Source organism: Condylura cristata, unplaced genomic scaffold (assembly GCF_000260355.1).
Source record: "Condylura cristata isolate star-nosed mole 26May11 unplaced genomic scaffold, ConCri1.0 scaffold00002, whole genome shotgun sequence".
In the NCBI taxonomy this organism is placed as follows: Eukaryota; Metazoa; Chordata; class Mammalia; order Eulipotyphla; family Talpidae; genus Condylura; species Condylura cristata.
Window position 1 is genome coordinate 12,703,761 of NW_004567103.1, and position 16,897 is coordinate 12,720,657.

The window sequence follows — 16,897 nt, forward strand, 5'->3', positions numbered from 1 at the left end:
AAAAAAAAAAAAAAAAGGAAGAAAGGAGGAAGCAGCCAAGTAGAGGGTTATGGAAGCAACTATAAGACCTGGACTCAGGGAGCAAGGTGCCTACCTCAGGAGAGGGCAACTGAGTGGGCAGCTGCCCATCCAAGGTGGTGTCTATCAGCTGTTCCCCCAGGATCTGGGTTAGATGTCTTGCCAAGACCTCCTGTTGCTCACTGCTGCAGTGGTTCTCCAGGGACAAGATGACTGGATAGTCTGAAGTCTAATAGGGGGGAGAGACACTGGAACCAGAGCTGTACAGCCTGTAATTTCCTCACTTCCCCAGGCCCTCCAGTGTCACTCCACTGAGTACCATGATTGCTAAATTCCTCCACCCCTATTCCAGGCCTCAAGGGAGGCTCGTTGGGCCTGGAGCACACCCAACATCAAAATTCACTCTCGGGATTCCTCATGTGAGACTTAGGTCAGGTCTGAGACCCCTGAGTTTTCAGACCCAGGATTAGAAGACCAGGCCATTCCCTTGGTTATGTGGCCTCACATTCCCCTAGGTTCACATCGCTCTCCAGCTCTACCTGTCACTTTCTCTCTTTCTTCTCTACCCTGTCCCAGACAGTGACAGACATGGCTAGAAGTGATAGTTACCAACCTCGAGCAAGTTCCTCTGAGACTATTAATTACTAGCAATTCAACACTTATTCATAATAACTACCCTTATGACTTGCCTGAAGCATCACAGTTAAAATCACTTTTACAATCACTTTTGCCATTTGACCTAAACTCCCCTGTGTCCCTCCACCCTCCCCAGGCCCAGGGCCAGCTACTCTTCTCTTAGCATCATACGGGCTGCACCCCTGCAATCCTGGAGCTCCTACCTGGAAGGCATACTGTGCTACAGAGGCCACCACATCTTTGAACAGGATGCGGGAGGTCAGGGTGTGCCCGTGGTAAACGATAGGTTCCCCAGTAGGTCCATCCCATATATCCACCTCCACGCAGCGGCACCCTCGCTTCAGGGCCCTGCAAGAACCCCAACCCACCAGAGACAGGTGGCATCAAGGTCTGATGTTTCACCTAGGGACACTACTCCCTGACACCTACCTGTCAAGATCCCATTAAGCTACATCTCCAAGGAGTGGTCACTGTTCATAAGGACACTGCACAGTGTCCACCCTCCACTCCACCCAACTCACTGTCCTTCCATAGCAAACCACCCCATACTGCCTTTTCCCACTCCTAGCATTTTGGTTATTTATGATATACAGCTTCTGGATTATTCAAACTCCCAGTAAATTTAGACTTCCTTAGGCAGAAACTATATGTTCTGCTCATCTTTTAAAATATATACATATATAATAGTTTATTTTTACATCATTTTGTGCCATTTTTCATCTCAGTTGTAATCCCCATGGGCTTCCCATCACCAAATCACCTGTGTGCCATCACCATAGTCCAGTGCACTTTCCCCCTCCCGGTTTTTTTCCCCACTCTCCGGTATATAGTTGTTCATTATTATTTTTTCCCCTGGTCCTTTATACTCCTGCTATGAGTAAAATGCATTTTTCTTTTTTTTCTGGATTTTTTTCACTAAACATGATCCCTTCCAGCTCCATCCATGTTGCTGCAAAAGGCATGTGTTTGTCTTTTTTGATTGCTGAGCAATATTCCATTGTGTATAGTCCACTCATCTTTTATCCCTTGAAGTTACTAGTTTAGTTGCTGGCACTGCCAAGATATCTTAACTATTTTTGATCTAATCCATGGTTAATCACAATAGAAGCAGGTACTATTTACTCACTATTGACCCATGAATCACCTCACTTGATCCTCACAACAACCCAGACAGTAGACACTGTTATCATTCCTATTTTAAAGGTGGAGAAACTGAGGCATAGAGAAATTAAACCTAGAGTGCCAAGTGAGGAACATAAGATTTGGCCTCCAATGGTCTGACTCCAGAACCTGTGCATTTAATTCCTATGTCCTGCTACCTCCCATTTAACATTTATTTGTCCCAAATAAATCTGTCAGGACCTCTGAGTCCTGAGAGTGTGTCACAGCTTGTGAAGGAGAGGAAAACTCTGTGTATCCATGGAGGCTTAATATCACTTTTCAATATCTCTTCCAAATCTCTCAGGTGGCCCAAGATCCAGGGATCCTCAACATCCCCCACAGCACCTTTTCACTCTGTTATCCACTGACAGTGCCCATCAATTTTCCACAAACGGTCCCTTTTATGAGCTGAGTCTCATTCTCCCCTCCTTCCCACAGCACCGTATATATCCCTCGACGCTGCTCTGGCCACAAAACTGGTCCCCCAGTAGATAGGTGTTGTGAGAGGAGTTGATGTAGTAGTGGTTCAGGGGTTGAGTCATATCCTGGTAGATGGGAAGGCAGGTCTGGTTGAAGATGTCACCATCCTCTGAGCAGAGGTAGTTGAGAAAGCCATCCATGCTCAGCACACAACGCAGTTTGCCTTGGGTGTGAAGTAGGCAAATGCTAGAGTGAGAAACTTCAAGTGGGAGCTCCCAGCACACCGCCAGCCCACCCACCGCCCCACCCCTCTCCAAGGTCCTGAATTTCAGGTGGCATCCACTTCCAAATTCCAGATCCCAGATTTGCCCCCCAGGCCCAGTATGGGTCATTTCAATCATCCCCACCCTCCAAGGATGTTAAAGCTCTAAGGAGAATCATAAAGATCATTCTAGTACAGTGTGGTCTAAGAAAACTTTCTACAGTGACGGAAATGTTTTCTTCTGTGCCCCTAGACTCATATAGCAACTGGACACTTAAAATGTGACTGTGTGACTGGGAACCAAAATTTTAATTTAATTTGAAATTAGTTACTGTAAAAGTTATATTGAGATGACAGTACTCAGTCCAAAGGGCTAATTTTATTTGTGAATCCAGAGAGAATCAAAATCAAAGACATATTAGTGATATGCTTCAGTAGCCTGTATTTTATTCCCTGCACTGTCTGGCTATTGCCAACCATGATGTTAGTTCTACCATCAATGCCCCTATGGAGTGATTGTCCAGCACTCTTTTTGAGGAGAGAGCACTGTTGCACCTTCCTGTTCATGCCCAGTGCCTCTGCACTCTGCTTACCACTTTCTGAAGGTTCATAGCGGTTGATCAATTCCAGAGCAAGGTCAGATGCGCAATCTCCTTCTTTCTGCTCCTCTCGGAGGAAATCCACAAATTCGAGCAAAGTCAGCTTCTCCCCATCAGCAGAAAAATTTTCAAATAGTTCCTGCACCTCAGCTCGCTTAGTCAAGGCCTTATAGAATGTTACAAATTCTTCTCCCTCTAAAGTCCCAGACTGGGATGCATCTGCTGTCTGCAAGAGAAGATTTAGTGAATCCATAAGCTGCAAATTTAATGGCCTTGACTTGCCATGTAGATAATTTAGCTGATAGAGGAATTCAAAGATGTTTCCGCAAAACTCTTGACATTTAGCATTCATAGGAGTCACTTCAGTAAGTAAAAAGCCAAATTTCAGGGCCCTCCCTGGTGATGCAGCAGGTTGGAGCGCAGCACTATGAAGCTAAAGCCACTATGAAGCTAAAGCCACATGGCGCGGCAGACCTTTCCTGACCTGCCCGCTGCTCCCCTCAGCAGTGTACTTCGGTAGTCAGCCTGTTCTGCTCCCCACTCTGTCTCTGGTGAATCCTCTCCACCCCTGCACTTCTGGCCTGTACCCCAGTTCTGTATGCAGAAATAAATCAATCTTAAAAAATAAAAGCCAAATTTCAGCCATACTTCCTACTACCAGAAAATAATTTCAACTAGTATGAGTTAAGTGCCCAAAAAGTCTCTAAAAGATCAGACAATCCCTCTTATTTATACATTTCATTTGGGATTTTCCACTGTACTAGGCACCTGTGAAAACTTGGCCATGGACAGAGAGGCCACTAAGGACTGACATAGTAACATGTCATTTTCTACCTTTCATACAATTAGGGATCATCTTTCCAGCAAGAATGAAGGGTAAGCGCCATGCCCACATGTCTCACTGGGCCTGACATGGTGCTAAGATATTCAGCAGAGATTCAACAAATAAATTTTGTTGGATAGGATCAGAGCACTTATGGACAAGTGAGAATGTGACCTTAGCTGACTTCTGCAGATCCTTCCTCAGAAGACTCACCTGGAAAAGCTGGAAGGCATAATCTTGGTCCATTTCCACATTCATCAGATGCAGTAACCGCTGGACTTCTTGGAAAGTTATCCGGCCATCCTGGTTTTTGTCTCCACGCTGGAACCAGTCCCTCAACCATCCAGATCTGAGTCAAGGCAAAAGCACTTCTTCTCTTAGCCTCTCCCTCATGCCAATTAGCTTTTCCACATGAGCTTCCAGAATAATCTCCCCAGAGCACCAATTTACCTTGTCATTGCATGACTTAGGGGTGACCTCCCTGTTGCCTGCAGAAAGAAGTCCAAATCTCTGAATGCAGAAGGTGTCCTTCGTCTCCATGATCTGGCCCTAAGCCAGCCTCCTCAGCACATGTCTGTGTTCCCTGGGCTTTGGCCAGACTGAGCAACTCCTTGCTCTGTGATGTCCCACTCTCTCCTGCTCCTCAGCTTCCTGCCTCTGGACCTTGACTCAGATTCTCCCCTCAAACTAGAATGACTACCCCTTATCCTCTCTTCATGTGAAAATTCTACTTACACATTATCAAGTCTTAGTTCAAAAAGTACAGGTTGCATAACCTTCTATAGTACCGAGATTACTGACACAAGTCCATCCTCTCCACCAACTAAAGCAGCATTGGAATCTCCTTCATCTTTGCATCTCTACAAGCTGGAATAGCATTGATACATTCTGTTTAACAGATGGTTAATGGATAGGAGATGAATACAACCGAGGAAACTGAGTTGAGCTCTCTGGGGGACTTCTTCCCACCCCTTCAGTAGTTAATTCTCTGGGAGCTTCTGCTAGGATATCAGGATCAGCACTTTGTTTGGTCCTTTGCTGCTCACTGTCCCTTTCTGTAATCCTGCAGGGTCTGCTTCATGCCCAAACTCGACCTGGCTGAGCCTTCGCCACCCCCCACACATCCATTTCTCCCTCTGTATGCTTAGCCTTGCATCACTTTGAGCTGTCTGCCCATCCCATCTGGGCTGCCCAAGCCCTGCATCCCTCCCACTGTCCCAAGCCCTGCAGCATCAGGCTCCTTGAGTGACCCCAGCCCCACTCTGACTCCAGTCGATACTGGTCCAGTCGTTCCTGTTGGTCCATGTTGGTGACAAAGTTCACCAGCAGCTGGAGCCCCTCCATCCAGATCTGAGCTTCCTCAACACTGTTAGCCACCAGGTCCAGGTTGGAACGGCGACCCCGGAAGACGATGGTGAAACCCTGCATCAGGGGGAGTTCCTCTGCCAGGCTGCGCAGCAACTCAGACTCATCGCCCTCACGCACTGTCTCCACATCAGAGATTGAGACTGCCAGAGAAGAAGCAAGCGGGACTCTGAGGAAGCAGATCCACCAAATGCAAGGGCTATGAGCCAATGACTGGAACTCCCTTATTTTCTGTGAATCCACAGAGAAGAGGAACAGCAGCCTCCAGAGGTTAAAACCCCAAAGCTTTAGTGCAGGGACGTACACATGCCTGGGCTTCAGGAATCCACAGGAGTCATTGCTATTTTCATGAGCAGCATGGCAAGGGGCCTGTGTGCTGGGGACAGCGAGATCTGGCTTCCAGCCACCGGCTAGCAGTGTGACAGAGCCAAATGACTTAACACCTCAGTGTCCTCATCTGAAATAAAGATGGCCCCCTCCATGGCCAGTCCCCATGGTGACCATGGAGATTTCTGAGGCTGACAAGTGGAAGTTTGCTTGTAGGGTAGAAGCAGATACACCAAAGCATAGTCCTAAGTTCAGTTTTCCTATTCCAGGCTTGAGGACTTCCTCTTTTTATTTGTCTAGGGGGGAACCAGAGAAATTCTCCCTCCTGACCTCAGCCGGGGTTGATATGGAACATGGATTCTGACGATTATGTCTCAAGCAGTCTGTCTTGGATATATCTGGTGGTCAGATATTTTTTTTTAGATTTATTTATTTATGCTTACAGAACTGGGGTACAGGCTAGAGGTGTGGTGGGTTAGAGGATTCCCCAGAGACAGAGTGGGGAGCAGAACAGGCAGACTGACAAAGTACACTGATGAGGGAAGCAACAGGAGAACCAGAAGAGGTCTGCCAAGCCATCTGGGTCAGTTCCCTGGCTGGGGCTCGAACTCCTGCTGCAGTGGCTTCAGAGTTTCATAATGATGGGCTTTAACCCATTGCGTGCGCCACCAGGGAGAGCCGTGGAGGTCAGATTCTTAGAGGTATTAGAAACTGTGTGGCCAACAGGACGATGATTTGTAACATTTAAAAACATGCCTCATGGGCCCTCCCTGGTGGCGCAGCGGGTTAAAGCACAGCACTAAGAAGCTAAAGCCACTTCAGCATGAGTTCGATCCCCACCCCCGGAGGTGACCCACATGATGCAGCAGACCTCTCCTGACCTTCCCGCTGCTCCCCTCAGCAGTGTATTTCGTCAATCTGCCTATTCTGCTCCCCGCTCTGTCTCTGGTGAATCCTCTCACTGCCCCTGCACCTCTGGCTTGTTTTGTATGCATAAATAAATAAATAAGTAAATAAATCTTAAAAAAAAATAATCGCTAACACTTATTAATTATATTCTGGCTTTGGGCCCCATGGATTGCAATGTGCTTTACACACTAACCACTAACTTATTAAGTCTCTGCGACCTTTTAGGCAGCTACAGTTTAAATCTCACTTTACAGATGAGGAAAAGAAGCTCAGCTTAAGCAATTTGTCCTTAACCGAAGTCATTCAGAGCTAGAGAGTGGCAGAACATGGGCTTCAGACGAGGCAGTCTAATGCCTGAGATTATGTCCTTATGATAATGGTAGTAAGATAGAACCTACAATTTATATTTTTCTCTTTTAAGGTTTTATTTTTTTTACACATACAAGAACTGGGGTACACACCAGAAGTACAGTGGATGAGAGGAATCACCAGAGACAGAGTGGAGAACAGACTAGGCAGATTGACTGAAATACCCTGCTGAGGGGAGCAGCAGGTGAGACAGGAGAGGTCTGCTGTGTCATGTGGATCAGCTCCCTGGCTGGTATTTAACTCATGCCACAGTGGCTGCAGATAGCTTCATAGTGCTGAAGACTTTAACCCCTAAGCCACCAGGGAGGCCCATAACCTATGATTTATTGAAACTTATTATGTGCCAGAACTTTTGTTAAGTCTTTAAATGCAATCACTAATTTTATTACAACATCATAAAGAGGCAAGTGCTATTATAATGTCTATTTTACAGGTTCAGACATTGACACAAATGGTATAACATCTCAAGGCCCTGTGCTCAGGCTCCTATAATACCACGTGCCCACCCCTAGCTATCCACATCACTCACAGCTGGGCTTGGCACTTGCTCCAACTTGTCGGGCATGCCACACAGTCATGCAATCTTCCTGAAGTCTGAAGAATCTTAGCTTCTTCCAGTTTTTGGACCTCACCTTGCGCATCATCGTGCCTTTCTGCATTAGTAGCAGATCTTCACTGACAGGTAACCCTGGGTTGGGAGAGGGAGGGACTAGGTAGTCAGAAGGGAAGATGGAGGGTCCAGGAGGAACTCTTGAGCAGGGGTCCAGTCTTCCCCCCATCCCTAGACTGCCTCCCCAAAGCCCCTTCCTCTGCTGGGATACTTACGCCCTTGCAGTAGGGATGCCATCACCCACTGCTCCAACAGCTGGCGCCAGAGTTACCTAAGGGAGCAAATCATAGGAAAAGCTAGAGTATGGACTAAGCAATATGCATGAATAGTATATGAATCAATCTGATGATTAAGTGCACAAAACTTCTGGTGGCCCAAGGGGTTAAGTGTCAGCATTATGAAGCTACCAGCAGCCACCACAGTATGAGTGCAACCCCTGGCCAGATTTATTTTTATTTATTTATGCATACAAGAACTGGGGCATAGGCCAAAGGTGTGTGTGTGGGGGGGGTGCGGTGAGAGGCTTCACCAGAGACAGAGTGGGGAGCAGAACAGGCAGACTGACTGAAATACACTGCTGAGGGGAGCAGCGGGTGAGACAGGAGGGTTCTGCTGTGCCACCTCCCTGGCCAGGGAGCACTCGTTGTAGTGGCTGCAGCTTCATGGTGCTGAGACTTAGCCCCTTCACTACCAGAGAGGCCCAGCTCTGCTTTATTAGGAGCCACCATCTTGCTGGCTGCCTCCTTTTAGAAACTGGAGGCTCTCTAGCCTTCTTTTCTCAGGTGGAGCCTGCTTCCCTATTCTGCGAGCCCCCTCTAGGCCCCATGTAGACTGATCATCCTCCTCCTGATGGGCTAGAATAGGCAATTTCTCTTGTTTCTTCTGCAACACAGTGCTAAGCTTAGATAAGTAAGTCTTCTACTCTCATCACATGGTAAAATGTATTTTATGCTCTTTTTCGTTATGGTTATTCTCACCATTGTAATTAACTGAGTAAGTTCCATAGTCTCGGGCTGCATTTCTGAATTTTCTCTACCTACTAAATGAGTACCACCTTTAAGATAACTACAGTCTAATTTAAGATATAGCTAAATTCTCCCAGTAGGTAACAATAAACTTCCCTTAGAAAGGGAAGACTTGAGAGGTGCCTCTTTGAGTCTTGTTTTACCCCAGAAGAAATATGCAACTTTCAACAAATCATGGTGAAACTGGAAGATAGCAAACACAAAGTTGCATGCTTTAAGCCAAGGCTCTACGCTCGGATAGAAGTGCTATGTTTGAAATTAATACTTTTAAAGTTTGACAGTGGTAAACATCTTAAAAACTAAAAATCTCTAAAGCACCATTAGAAATTAGTTGGTGAGCTACACTAAACCATCATGCAGTTCAGCTGCCTCTATTTTATTTTTCTATTTTTGTATCCAGCTGTCTATATTTACCAAGGAAGAAACAGAAATCCAGAAATGTGATGTGACTTGCTGAGGCCATGTTGCATATTAGCTCCCTGTGTCTCTCTAGGGGAAAGAAACTATAAAGTCACCCAAGGAAGAATGTCGAAGTCACTGAAAATACAGCTTCTCTGACTAAAGGACCTAGCAACAAACAGATGGCCAGAAAAGGGAGAAGGCTGGGAATCAATTTGGACCAAGTTGGGCAAGAGCACTCAAGTTAGCTGTTAGGTGACAAAGAACCCTGAGACTGTTCCAGGAGAAAAGGTCTAGCTGTCTGAGATGGAAAGTATGCACCCCGGTGGGACCAGGAGGGACCCCTGCATGGAGGAAAGGATCCAGATTGCTTCTTTAAAATAAAATAATTTATTTATGCATAAAAGACTTGGGGTGTAGGGATGAAGTGTGAGAAGATTCACCAGAGACAGAGTGGGTAGCAGACCAGAGGGATTGATGTACATACAGTGCCGAGGGGAGCAGCAGACAAGAAAGAAGTGGTCTCCTGTGCCATGTAAAAGATGGAAAAGCCCCTCTTTTCTGGATGGAAGGAGCCCAGAGAACTTCACAAGAGGAGAAAGACATCTCTGGTTTGTTAGGTGTAATTTCAGACTGGAGTCTGAAGACAGGTCATTCCTCAATGTCCTGTAGATTCTGGGGGAGGGGAGTCAGCCTAGGGCTGAAATTCAATCCCCTCATTAACATGCTGCCTTACCTGGTCTCTTTTTTGTCTGTGGCATGGGACTCTGGGATGGGAGAAGATAGAATTGCCTCCCTTTATGCCTGTGTCCAGGCTTTTGCAAAGAGGGTGGGAAACCATGGAAGCCTGAGGACCAAGCGCCTGAGAACCGAGCCCACGTAGTTGGACACCTCTACTTCAGTGTCCTCCTTCTTTCAAATCAGTCTGAGAAAATCATTTTCCCTTTTGTTGTCAAACTCTTCCAACCTCAGGCATGGCATCTCTTCTCATCCTGCTTGCACTCCTGAGTCATTATTTGAAACCTGTACTCAGGTGTCAGAAGGCATAAGAGAGACAATTTCAACTTGGGGGGCGGGGCATAGGATATCAGAGCTGGACTTCATTTGATAGAAAAGGGGTTTCATGAACTGCCAGGGTTGCCAAATGAATTAAGTAGCAGAAGTGGCACTAGGGTCAAAGCCTCCATCTGAGCAGCCCAGAATGCCCATAGTGGGAGCCTTCAATAGGAACCAGCTGAAAGCAGGTAGAATCAGCAAGGCACACTGATGCCTTGTCTTCCTGGCATCATTTTCTGTGCCCACTATGTGCTACTTGATAGCCTTCCCTTCTTTCCACATTCTTCCCCCACCCCCACACACCGCCCGACCCCTTCCTTCCCAGCTCACTCTTCTTTCTCCTGATCCTCTCTCTGACGTAGGCCACACAACCAAGGCTGCCTATGACATGGTCCAGGCATTGGGGAGACTCCCAAAGAAGACCAGGGGTTGTCTAAACCTCCAAAGAACCATGGGAGTCTCCACAGCAACGCCTGCTGAAACTTCCTCATTTGTTCTTGGTTAATAATAGTCTAAAATCGGTTATATGATTGGCCTGTCTACATTAACTTGGTTGGCATAATACATAACAGAAATTAACACTGGGCTAGGAAAAACAGGTTGTGCCTCTGAAGACAATGGGAAACAAAACTGTGTTAAGCTAACTGGCCAGTGACTGGAATCTCACCCGGGAGGTGTGCTTGCCGCATAAGTAGATTTTCTGGTGTGCTCTAAAAGGCAGCACTTCGCAGGTGACATGGAGGTTAGATACCCTTAGCCTAGACCACACTAAGATAGACAATGATTATAGGAGTTAGATAAGAATGATAAGTTGCAATAGTAGAATTCTAGGAAAACAATATATTAGCAATATTCTTAGGATTACATGATTTTTAGAACAATAGTCTATAGGGATAAGAATCTATGTTAGGGAGTTAGTAAGGTGGTTAAACATTACCAAATGTCCCAGGTGATTGATTATGCTGGGAAATGAGGTACATTAGAAGCCTTGATTTTTTCTTATGTTTTTCTTAAGATGATCAAATAAGTTTCTTTCCAGTACCAGGCCACAGGGGTCTCCAAGTGACTATGAAAAATATGTAATAATTATTTTTACTTTGTTTCAATGCTTCTGTTGATGTAATCTCACTGCCTGCTTTAACATATAAATAAAGACCCTCTGAGGTGCTCAGTAGGAGATACTTGCACCAGCTAAAGTGTCAGTGTCTTCCACACTGCTCATTGCGCCTGAGGCAGTCTCATCCTTGGGGTGGGGGGAGACCCCTGACCAGCCACCTGTCAGAGCTGGACTTTGACATCTGGCACTGTCTCCGACATCTCTCTTCTTCCCTTTTTCCTTACTTAAATCAGCCTCTTGTTGCTCTCCTGTATTCATCCTTCTCCCCACTATTTCTTCCTCTCTTTTTTTCACCACTGATTTCCAGCAGCCCTGAGTTTCCTCCCCTGGGAAGATTTTGAGACGGTGGTCCAGGAAGGAGGACATTTGGGTTCGGATACTCAGTGGCACATTCCTCCATTTTCTTTCCGCTGTGTCCTTGGAGACTGTCTACACCAATGCACCTTAGAACCCCAGTGTTCTAGATGTTGGTGTTTCCTCTGAGAGAATGGGAAGGGTGGTTACAGCCGGTGCGGGAGCTGTGAGTAGAGGAGGGACAAAGGACTGGCAGTGGGAACAGGAGACAGAGGCAGAGTAGAGAAATGAAGCCTGAGAGCAAGAGAGATTCTATCTGAGCTGTTCTCTCCTAGGCAAGTACATGGTGATCCTAGAGCATGTGAATAATTATCTCTATATTACAGATGAGAAAACAGACACAAAACAAGGTAGGAAGTGGCCAGAGCTGCTGAGCAAGATTTAGCCTCAGCTTCCAGGTGTTTCATTTCATGTCACCTACGCATGGATTTTGGCAGAGTTGCTGATGGAGTCAATGACATTACAGTGGAATTCAGGGTATCTCAGACCTCTTTGAGGGGCAGAAAAGAAGAGGGTCATTTCCTACTCTTTTGTTTCTGATTCTGAGGATTATGTCTCACCTGACTCATATAAAGGGGACAGAGTGGCTCTGGCCATAGGTCACGCCTTCGAATGTTAAAGACTAAAGGCTATTTACAACATAATTCAGATGTTCTGGTTGTATCAATATCCCCTGCAGAGAGTATTAAAGTTGAGATCCCTTAGTCCCACCCCAATTCTACAGGTTAGAATTGTCAAGGGTGGGTCTCAGGAATGTTACCTTTATCAAGCACCCCGACACACAGGTTAGCCTGGGGAAACCCTAAACTCTTTCCTGTCATCGACTGGGAAGTTGCAGTTCAGTCACACAGCTAGTGAATGGCAAAGTCAGAATAGAAGCAAGTGCTTTTTCCAGCACTCTGCCATGTCAGCAAACCACCCTGGCCCATTCAGCAGGCTAAGAACAAGGTATAGAAACTCAAACCCTGGCTCTCTCCAGGAATGTCATGTACTCCCTGTTACCATTTCTGGGGTCTTGGCCAACGTCATTTGGTAATCCTCAACAATCTGAACAAATCTCTGCTAAAGCAGGGCTACTCAAGGCGCTCTCTTCCCTCACTGGGGCAGGACTCCCTCCCCAGTGGAGCCTGGGGCTGCCAAGCAGTTGCACAGAAAGAGGTGACTGACACAGTCAGGAGGAAAACTGAAGTCAAAAGAGGATCTGCTACAGAGAACCAGAAGGTCAGAGCCTAGGCCGGCTCAGTTGAAGGGCTCCTGAGTACAAATTAATCAGGGGGGATAAGCATGTGGAGGTCGAGCAGCCAGCGCTTACCGTGGGCAGGCTAGCTGTCCTGCGGGAGCCGGGCGGATGCAGTCCACAGTGGGCAAGGAGACCCAGCTGGTGTCTTCGCTCCTTTGCTCCTCTTGGATTTGCGCTCCCTCCTCTCTTCAGCAGTTTGCTGCTGTGACTGGCACAGTTACCCGCTGGGCTGCTGGAGGGAGGGAAGGAGTGAGGGGGAGAGGTGCGGGCGCTCACCTCAGTGCAGCCTATTCAACTCTTAAAGGCCCAGTATACTGGTCAGTGTGAGGGAGGCCGGAGAGCAGAAAACTAAGCGGAGGGATTGACAAGCACCTTCTCCAGGGAGGAGGAGCCAGACGCCCTTCATGGGAAGCCAGCTCTCACTGACCCCAATCCTGTGGCTTTCAAAGTGAAGCTCAAGGAGGGCTGAGTTACAGTGCTCCTGAATCAGTGCTTTCCATTCTGTCGGGCTCTCTTGGCGTGTTCTCCAGCTGTCTTTGCCCTTGTTTCATCTGGCTCCTTTCCACGGTGTCTGTTTCCATTCCTGCTCCTGTATCTCTGCATCCTGTCTTGCAGGGCACTTGCTATAACTCCGTGGTGGAGTTAAAAGGAAGAAAGAAATAGGATGGGAAAGGAGGAAGGTGAGAAGAGAGGAGAGATCTTAGAATACAGAGGGGAGGGTTAGTATCTTCGTATATACAAGGTGTTTGCCAAATATTGAAGGGATGCATAGAGATATATGGGCAAGTCACGTGTTCTTCCCGTGCATTCATGCATTCTACCAGCTTTTGTTCAGCACATCTAATTTGTTCGCCAAGGACAGAAATGGGTGATGTTTAGAAAAGTGTGTGTAGAGATAAAGCAGACTCATGACCTATAAAAATCAAAGGCAAAAAGAGGAACACGAGACCCAACTGGGAAGGGAAAGATAATGAGCTGCTTACAAGGGTGAATGAACAGGCAGCTGAAATAGAAACCAAGAATGAAGGGAACCAAGTTCGGTGAGGGGCAGGGGCTTGTATAGGGCTTTATTATGGCTCCATTCTTCACAGTGAGAAACCGAGGCCCAGGGAAGTTCAGGCAGTTATCTTGGACTTCCATGGCCACAGCAGGAACAACCAACCCAGGCCCTCCCTGCTGTCACAGCCAGCTAAAGCACAGCACTATGAAGGTAGAAAGCTGCAGCTGCTTCAGCACGAATTGGACTCCTGGCCAGGGAGCTGACCCACATGGCGCAGACCTCTCCTGACCCTGCCTGCTCTGCTCCCCACTGTATCTCTGGTGAGTCTTCTCACTGTCCCTGCACCTCTGGCCTATACCCCTGTTCTGTATGCATAGATAAATAAATCTTAAAAAAAAAAAAAAAAGAAACCACCATTCCCTAGCACTCTTCCAAACCCTGACAGCTGGCTTCAGGGTATTTCTGCTCTGTCTTTGGAAAACTGCAGGGTATGGCTATTTCTCGGCCAATGGGTGACAAAAAGGCAACTGAAGGCATAGAGCATTGCACTGAACTGTGGGATCCCTTTATCACAGGCACGGAAGGAAGTAACTCTAAGAAATATGATTTTACTGTTTGCTAAGATCTGTCTCTAATGTTTTGCTCTAACATCCAATTGCCTAATAGCCTACCATTAGTGATTATTTATAGCTAAACTTCTAGCCCTACTAAAATGAAATCCTAAGTGATTACCGTAAGTGTCAGGATAGTGGTTACTTTGGGGAGGAGGGAGTTCTGAAGGAATAAGGCACATAGCTGGTTTCTGTAACCCTGCCTAAGTTCTGTTGAAGTCCTGAGTGCTGATGATCTTCCTTGTATACTCACTTATTTTTATGGTTTTGTATCTTAAATATATCTCGCAATGAAAGGTTTTCAATTTTTTGCAGCCTTATTGGTCTTTCATAATGTCTACCTAGGTTGAGTGCATCATACTCTGTTGAAGGCAGATTTTGATGAAGAGTACAGAGGGGTGGAGGCAGAGGAGGAAGGTCACTCATGGGCAACAGGAGATAAACATTTAAACTGTGTTGATTGCAGAAGCTGCTTCTCCCTGCTTGCCTTGCTGTCCCATTGCTACCCTCCCACCATAATGTTCTTGCTTCTCCGTGTCTCCCTATAAATTCATTACTCCTATTCATTCCTATGCCCTTCCTATGTTCCTGCATTATATATGGCTTTTTTTTTTTAACAGAAATGATTTTTTTAGAAAAAGAATTATTTACACATACAAGAACTGGGGTACAGGCCAGAGGTGTGGGGAGGTAAGAAGATTCACCAGAGACAGCGTGGGGAGCACAACAGGCAGATCTACTGAAATTTCAACACTGCTAAGAGGAGCAGTGGGCAGGTCAGGAGAGGCCTGCCGTGCCAGATGGGTCACCTCCTTGGCTGGGGATTGAACTCGTGCTGCAGTGGCTGTGGAGAGCTTCATAGTGTTGAACTTTAACCCGTTGTGCCACTAGGGAGGGCCACGATTTGCCTCTGAGTCACCTGCCTGCCATCACTTAATTGTCCCACGTTCCCCTTCCCTTCTGGGTATTCTGTAAGGGGTGGTATCAGTCATCCTGTATTTTCTGGGTGGGACTGGATCTTAAATTTTCTATTTTAGTGTTACCATAGTGTTCCTGTACTCCTCATATCATGTCCACTGATTTTTGAGGCAGGCATTTGGAGACCTTCACAAAGTAAGAGCAGGCCTGCTGTAGGCCACACTTTAGATCCAGGAACAGAGCAGACAAGGCCCCAGGCACGGGAACTGTCTATCTGGCTTGGTTGTGTCTATTTCCATAGGATCCTGGCCCTTCCCCCACTGTTGTCTATTATTAACAGGTCCAGAAACCTGATCATGGCAGCAGCAGCAGCAGCAGCAGCAGCAGCAGCAGCGGGACTTTCTGGGAACCATGCCAGGAAAGGCCTAGAAGGCCTGCATTGAAGTGAACGGGCAGATGGCAAAGAGGAAGACCTACACACTGTAATGTGGGGCTGGCACCCAGGCAAGCCTAGACCCTCCTCCTGACACAGGACAGATGCAGCTCTGCTTTGAAGACAGTTAAACTGAAGAATCAGAGAGTTGCCCAGGTCATTCAGACAAGTGACTAAGACTTCTTTTTTTAAAGATTTATTATTTATGCAAACAAGAACTGAGGGACAGGCCAGAGGTGCGGGGTATGAAAGGATTCATCAGGCGGATTGATTGAAATCCACTGCTGAGGGGAGCAGTGGGCGAGACACGAGGTCCCCTGGGCCATGTGGGTCAGCTCCCTGGCCAGGATCGAACTTGTACTACAGTGGCTATGGATAGCTTCCTAATGCTGTGCTTCAACCTCTTGTGCCACGGGGGAGGGCCCATGACTCAAACTTCTAATAAAGCCCATGTTCTCGTTGATCAACTCAAAATATTAAATCCCACTTAAGAAATCATGAAATGAGACTACCTGTAGAATTGAAAGCCAGGCTATATAATTTTTTTTTTTTTTTAAAGATTTATTTGTGTATATAGAACTGGGGTACAGGCCAGAGGCTCAGGAGCGGCGAGAGGCTTCACCAGAGACAGAGCGGGGAACAGAACAGGCAGATCAACGAAGTACACTGCTGAGGGGAGCAGCGGGCGGGTCAGGAGAGGTCTGCCACGCCATGTGGTCACCTCCGGGGCAGGTGGGAATCGAACTCATGCGGAAGCGGCTTTTAGATTCTCAGTGCTGTGCTTTTACCCGCTGCGCCACCAGGGAGGGCCCAGGCTATATAATTTTAAAAGACCAGAAATATTTTCTCCATTATTTCAGCAAAATTTAAAAATTAAATAAGGGGCAAAGGTGGTATAAAGAAAAGATGACAGAAGTTAGAATGAAAAATACAAAGTACTATACTCTAATGTGAAACAAAACTTTTAGGAAAAAGTCATAAAACAAAGCACAAGTGTTGCTATTTATGAGCCGTATCTACAAAAGGTGCTACTACAAGTTGGAAGTTCAAGAAAGGTGTCTGGGAGTGGAGAGATTCCAATTTTGTTCTTGGCTCAAGTTTTCTGTGGCTGTTTCAATTTCCATGCATATTTTATGAAAAATATATCTGCCATGATTTTACTAAGAATTTCATCAGTAGGTCATTTGAGATCATTGACACCATCAATATTGCTTTCCAGTTTATGGAGATGATACAGCTTTCCAT

At 46.5% G+C, this 16,897-nt stretch overlaps 1 protein-coding gene across 3 annotated transcripts in view; it reads right to left on the reverse strand.

Moving 5' to 3' along the window:
* The window catches only part of PLCD4 (phospholipase C, delta 4), a 19,125-nt gene extending 6,069 nt beyond the window's left edge, over nt 1-13,056 (reverse strand). The window contains exons 1-9 of one of the 3 annotated variants that reach the window (XR_001145709.1): nt 12,763-13,056; nt 7,715-7,770; nt 7,419-7,577; nt 5,199-5,427; nt 4,133-4,262; nt 3,091-3,322; nt 2,257-2,458; nt 858-1,002; nt 95-247 (exon numbers count right to left, since the gene is read on the reverse strand). Coding sequence is in view for 2 of the 3 variants with exons in the window: in XM_012728428.1 (XP_012583882.1) it covers nt 95-247; nt 858-1,002; nt 2,257-2,458; nt 3,091-3,322; nt 4,133-4,262; nt 5,199-5,427; nt 7,419-7,577; nt 7,715-7,736 (1,272 nt within the window). In the remaining variant the exon portion in view is untranslated. The remainder of the gene's footprint in view (nt 1-94; nt 248-857; nt 1,003-2,256; nt 2,459-3,090; nt 3,323-4,132; nt 4,263-5,198; nt 5,428-7,418; nt 7,578-7,714; nt 7,771-12,762) is intronic. The other 2 variants (XM_012728428.1, XM_012728431.1) reach the window with 2 other exon arrangements.
* Nucleotides 13,057-16,897: the final 3,841 nt, after the last annotated feature.